The sequence below is a fragment of the Trifolium pratense genome, linkage group LG1, assembly GCF_020283565.1.
Source record: "Trifolium pratense cultivar HEN17-A07 linkage group LG1, ARS_RC_1.1, whole genome shotgun sequence".
In the NCBI taxonomy this organism is placed as follows: Eukaryota; Viridiplantae; Streptophyta; class Magnoliopsida; order Fabales; family Fabaceae; genus Trifolium; species Trifolium pratense.
The window spans coordinates 6477206-6483205 of NC_060059.1; the positions used below are offsets into that span (position 1 = coordinate 6477206).

The 6000-nt window shown below is 32.5% G+C and overlaps 1 protein-coding gene across 2 annotated transcripts; it reads left to right on the top strand.

Annotated features, from left to right (window-relative positions):
- The first annotated feature begins 378 nt into the window (after window positions 1–378).
- LOC123914083 (short-chain dehydrogenase TIC 32, chloroplastic-like) lies at window positions 379–6000 on the top strand. 2 transcript variants are annotated; one of them, XM_045965075.1, is made up of 8 exons: window positions 379–650; window positions 1257–1488; window positions 2182–2261; window positions 2462–2615; window positions 3968–4046; window positions 4469–4553; window positions 5223–5269; window positions 5651–6000. In XM_045965075.1, the coding sequence occupies exons 1-8, from the start codon at window positions 545–547 to the stop codon at window positions 5813–5815; spliced, it is 948 nt and encodes a 315-aa protein (XP_045821031.1). In that variant the 5' UTR covers window positions 379–544; the 3' UTR covers window positions 5816–6000. The 2 variants fall into 2 exon arrangements, with proteins under 2 accessions (XP_045821031.1, XP_045821039.1); XM_045965083.1 differs by having other exon boundaries at window positions 533–658.

The window sequence follows — 6000 nt, forward strand, 5'->3', positions numbered from 1 at the left end:
TGAAATAAATTCTGGCCATTATAATCGGTCGAACGGTTGTTGCTACTGTAACTGCGTTGACGGAAATCTGTTTCCCTGATTTTACATATCTATGATTTATAATATAAAATAAACTAGTATAATAATATAAATTATATTGGTTATTCAATGGATATAAATTAAAATGAAATTTTTGCATTGTAATATACTAAATACCGGTAGAGTTTAATTGATATGCACTGACGGTGTAAAATAATTTTACACGATCGTTCAATAAATAATCATTATTTTGTCATGTCATATGTCAAGAAAGCGAGGTGAAGTAGGGTGATGTGACAGAAAACATGGTTGATATTAATTGACAGTATAAAATTATTTTACCGTCGATGCATATCAATTAAATCCATAATAGTAACAAGTCAACAGCATGAATAATAGTATAAAATATTTAGTTGGATCAAAGCAGAGCATCATCATCAGTTTCAGGCACTCTTGACCTGACTTTACTTTGACGGAGAAAGATATATCATCAATCATCATCATCATCATCATCATCATCATCATCATGTGGCCATTCAACAGGAAAGGGGCTTCTGGGTTTTCAGGAAGTTCAACTGCTGAACAAGTTACCAATGGAATCGATGCTACTGCCCTCACTGCTATTATCACTGGTTCGTTGGTTGGTTTATTCTCTTACCCTTTTTTTGTTTCTTAATTATTTCCCAAAAGGGTATCTTTCTATGCAAACAAAAAAGTTTTTTTGTCATTAAAAAATAAATAAATAAATTCAGGAGGTAGGAGAACTTAGCCATCAATGAATGATTCCAATCTAGGATCACTATGTATGTTTATGTTGTTCTATCCAACCAACAACTTGCATAAAAGAAAGATCATAGTTATTTGTATATGTTAATACAAATTTTCTTCAATAATGAAATTAACCAAGCCTGTTACAAATGTTTTTGACCCTTCACAAAACTACTTCATTAACCAGTTTTTCAAATACTAGTTTTTATTGCTTTTAAATTGCAGAATTATTGGGAATTAATACACTGTATGTATGTAGCTTATCATCAGATATTATACATACTTAGGCTAGATAAGTGATTTACAAGCTTTTTTTATGTTGACTCTATAATTTATATTTGTTTATTTTGTGTTTATATTCTATGTGTTTATGTGTGCTCCATCAAATTCTTGCAACTGGCTATGATAAAAAAAAATTACTGGAATGTGCCAATTTTTTTATTTGGTATATGGATATATGGTGGTAACAGGAGCATCCAGCGGTATTGGTGCCGAGACTACGCGTGTTCTTGCTTTGCGTGGTGTCCATGTGATTATGGCTGTTAGAAATAAGGTTGCTGCTAATGATATCAAAGAAGCAATACTTAAGGAGATTCCCTCAGCTAAAATTGATGTCATGGAGTTAGATCTTAGTTCACTGGAATCTGTCAAGAAATTTGCATCAGAATTTAAGTCCTCTGATCTTCCATTAAACATCTTGATGTAAGAAAAAAGGAAGTGACATTGATCTCAAAATATCAATTTTTTTCAGACAAAACTGCATTAGGAAGTCTTTTATTTTTATTTTTATTTTGTGTTAAATTGGTCATATGTTCATGCCAAGTTAGTTTTTTATGTTTACAACGTCAAAAATGTTGATAAAACTTCATTTTTCATCTATGTTTGTTACCAAAAGTCTTGTCCATTTTAAAAATTAAATTACATTTTCAGTTCATCAAGATAACATCTAAAGTACATCATAATGATTGTTAATTACAATACCTAATCCATCAAAATTAACATGAGATTTTTAAATTTTTATCTAAGATTGTGAGTTTGTGACCTTGTTGTGAACGACGATCTAATTGCGCTGCTAAGTGGTGAAACATTCTTTGTCGTATATCATTCAATAATCATGAACACACTTCTTCGAAAAAATAATCATGAACACAAATTTGTTACAGAAATGAACTAAGAATGAAAGTTGGTTCAACAGTGTAAATAATTTTAAAGATAAAGGACCCTTGATGCCGTTTTGTCTTTTATTTACTATATTTTGACTGCTGGTTTTTTATTAAGGTTGCTAATTACTTGTTCTCGCTCTCCACGTGTGTCTGTGTTCCAATTTTGCTTTCTTGATCATGTTCATACAATGCACTAGTAATGTTTTCTGGTTTGTTTATTTGTAATTGCAAGAAACAATGCAGGAGTCATGGCATGCCCTTTCACGCTTTCCAAAGACAACATTGAATTACAGTTTGCCACAAACCATTTAGGTATGTGGGAAATATGTTTGATTCTTTATTCATTTGATAATTCATTTCATGACTGATAGTGTATAACATGAATTCCATGTCAATTGTGAACTTTCCATCACAATAGTTTATATTTGTGTTATTTTATATTTTACCAATTCGTTTAATGCTTTGACTGAGAAGATATGATCATTCTGTTTTCATGTAATATAATTCCACAGGTCATTTTCTCTTGACAAATCTTTTGTTGGACACTATGAAGAAAACAGCACGTGAAAGTAAGAACGAAGGAAGAATTGTTAATGTCTCTTCAGGTGCTCACCAATTTGCGTATTCTGAAGGAATCCGTTTTGACAAAATTAATGACAAATCAAGGTAATATGTAACCTCATTTCATATCATGACAAGATGTGCTGGAAGTTTATTAAAAATGGAAGAGAAATTTAGTTTGCTTGCGTGTGAATATGTGTGAGTGAGACAGTAGTTATAATGGAAACTTCATATGAAGGTTGTGAAATGTATGTGTTTGGTTTGCTGTGAGTCCTGGAGAAAATGCTAGCTTAAACTTTCGACACAAAAACCCCGCTGGTATGATTTTATTCGCACGGCTATTGTCGTATTCTTGTAGTCCGTAGACTTGCACAACTTAGTTCCAGTTAGAATTGTTGGCGAAAAAACCGTACACAACCGCAAATATTTTATGTAACACACAGAAGCACACTGCAGAGAAAGCAATAGATATCACATAGAGACTTGTGTGATTCGTCACCTGTTGCCTACATCCACGGAAGCACCTTAACAAATATGTTCGTCATTATAAAATTAGAAGAATCTATAACCCAACTCAATATATGTATCACTCTACAATACTCCCACTCAAGAGTTGCAAGGAATGATAATACTCACATCAAATGATCACCCACACCCTCCTCTCTCTTGGACATGGTTGGTGTCGTGGGTGATACATCCACTCTTCACATGATCACTCAAGGTTGGGGATATTTCAACTCTTCACATGATCAACCAAGGTTTGGGATACTTCAACTTTTCACAAGTCCTCCTATTTACAGGACAGGAGTATAATATAGTGGATATTAATTAATTATCTCACATTTCCAATTAGTTTCATTAATCTAAGAATTTACATCTTTTCAACTCTTGATCTGGGCCGGCACAACATCTATAGAGGCCTATAACAACTTTTATAGTGAGGCCTTTTAAATAATTAAAAAACACAAGGCTTGTAAAAAAATAATAAAACTAATGAAGTTTTGCCAAATCCAAGCATGACCTAGAAGGTATGGGGCCTTCATCTTAACCAATTGTGCTAAGCAAGTTTCTGAAAACTTGTAATGTAACTAATGTCATATATTTATAACTAGTTGCATTTTTTTTGGGGCCTTTTTTTAGCCCAAAATTTTGAAGTCTAAAGCCCTTGCTTGGGCTACTTGGCCCTTGGGCCGGCCCTGCTCTTGAAATGTCTCGTAAATTTCCACCGCTTGCATAATATTTATTATTGTTTGGAAATTATAATTGAGTCCCAACAAGACCTAACAATGGAGTAGTGATTCTTGTAGTACTTGTTGAAAGGAGATCTGTTATGCATATTTCATTACTTGTTTACGGTAACAATTGGCTTGCATGAATAATTAAGAGGGCAAAAGTTATTTCTGTAGTATTTGTCAACTGGAGAAATGATATTCCCATTCAATTATATTTGCTTACAGTTACAGCAACTGGCGTGCATATGGACAGTCAAAGCTTGCTAACATTTTACATGCCAATGAACTTGCAAGACAACTCAAAGTATGTTGATTTCTCTTGTACACTAGTGTAATTTACATTTATCGAGCGAAGTAGTTTATTGCTAGTATTTTCTAAACCATAATGCGACATTTTATCTGGCCATTGGAGGACATTATAAGTTAGCATTATCTTTCATTATCTTAACTTCTGGCTGATTAATAAGAAATAGACTCCCTTGCATATTAAATCCTTGGTTCTTTAGATTAAAAAAAAAGCCTTGATTTCCAATGTCACCACTTGTTTATGTGTGGCAAATTATTTTCTTCTATAGTTTGAACATAGTTAATGACGGAATTTGATATAGAATTACTGTTTTGGTGACCTTTTTTTTCTTTGTTTTTGTGTAAAAGTGGCTCTTTGGTTTTGCTTGCCACGTCAATTATCTATGATTTATATAACATTACTTTTTACATCTTGATCAGGATGATGGAGAGAATATCATTGCAAATTCTCTTCATCCAGGAGCCATCGTCACCAATCTTTACCGTTATACCAGTATAATCGACGGTAACTATTATATTATACTATTCATGTTTTGTCTAGAAATTATACTAGTCCTGTGATTTAGCATTCTACACTGTCTTCTGTATAATGTATATTATCTAATATTATGTGGTATAAACTTTCTTGATTGCTTCATTTTTTTGGTTATTTCATCTAACTTCATGTTAATTAAAATGGCCAATGTTAGTAATTAGTTGTTAGGTTAGTACTTTTTTCCTCCTTTGCTCGGGTTTAAACCTGTGTCCTCCAACTTCTATCCCCTTGCTCAAACTATGTCATTTGCTAAAGTAACTTATATTGGAAGACAGTGGCAGTAACTTATAGCACTTCAGTTCAGTGGTACACCAACTAATCTATCTATATGTCAACAACAATAAAACCATCCAAGAAGTTAGACACGTGTCAGTTTATCCACTAACCTTCCCTAACCATTCATACACTATTACTTTATTTGTTATTGATTTGTGTTATGTCACTATTATTTTGAATTGGATTTTTTCCCTTTCTGGTTTGTTTGTTTGCATACTGGCACTTTAGTTTCTATAAATGTAACAATGAAGATACTACTAAGTGAAAAACTAAGTGAAAAACTAGTCTGGTTTTTAAATGTAGATAATGACAGTAGCTGAGTTTTATGGATGTACTACTATTGATGTTTGATTTATGCAACAGGTATAATAAATGTGGTTGGCAAACTTGTGATGAAAAATGTTCAGCAGGTATGTAAAGATCAGTATAAATTATGATTTATAAATGTGAGGGACATGTCAAATAAATATTGGTTGTTAAAACATTTATTATGACATTATCTTCTAATAAATGCTGGACTTATCAGCTAGGTGTAGTGTAGTGTCCAGAAAAGGACCATTAACTGAACATAGATGAGAGGTTTCCTTATAAGTACTACTTCTTCCGGTCACTATTATAAACAAAAAATTACTTTTTAGGTTTATTGAAAAACTGATGTATTTGGTCTATACTATAGGCCAGAAGATACATCAGTTTTTCAATGAACCTAAAAAGCGGTTTTTTGCTTATAATAGTGACCAGAGGAAGTATTATTTTTGTTATCTTAGTAATTAGTTGCATGTTTTCTGCAGGGAGCAGCTACAACATGTTATGTAGCATTGCACACACAAGTGAAGGGAATCGGTGGTGAATATTTTGTTGACAGTAATATAGCCAAAACTAGTTCACAGGGAAGGAACACTGATCTGGCTAAGAAATTATGGGATTTCAGCATGGATTTGATCAAGGACAAATAGTAACCAAGTGTTTGTTAGTATATAATAATGTTGGTCCCACAAGTGTTGTATAATAATATTTACGACGTGTCAGTTCAATGGTAATAACTTGACATTGTAATCTTAAATCTTAAGAACAATAGTAAAATAGTCATTAGTATCATTTTGATTAATACAGTAATAATATTTATTCGGCTCTTCGGTAA

Excerpts from the sequence above, each read along its gene's own strand:
- LOC123914083 (XM_045965075.1), top strand. The coding sequence starts at position 545 with ATGTGGCCATTCAACAGGAAAGGGGCTTCTGGGTTTTCAGGAAGTTCA. Across the intron at positions 651-1,256 it reads CCTCACTGCTATTATCACTG|GAGCATCCAGCGGTATTGGT; the intron begins GTTCGTTGGTTG and ends TGGTGGTAACAG. Across the intron at positions 1,489-2,181 it reads CTTCCATTAAACATCTTGAT|AAACAATGCAGGAGTCATGG; the intron begins GTAAGAAAAAAG and ends TGTAATTGCAAG.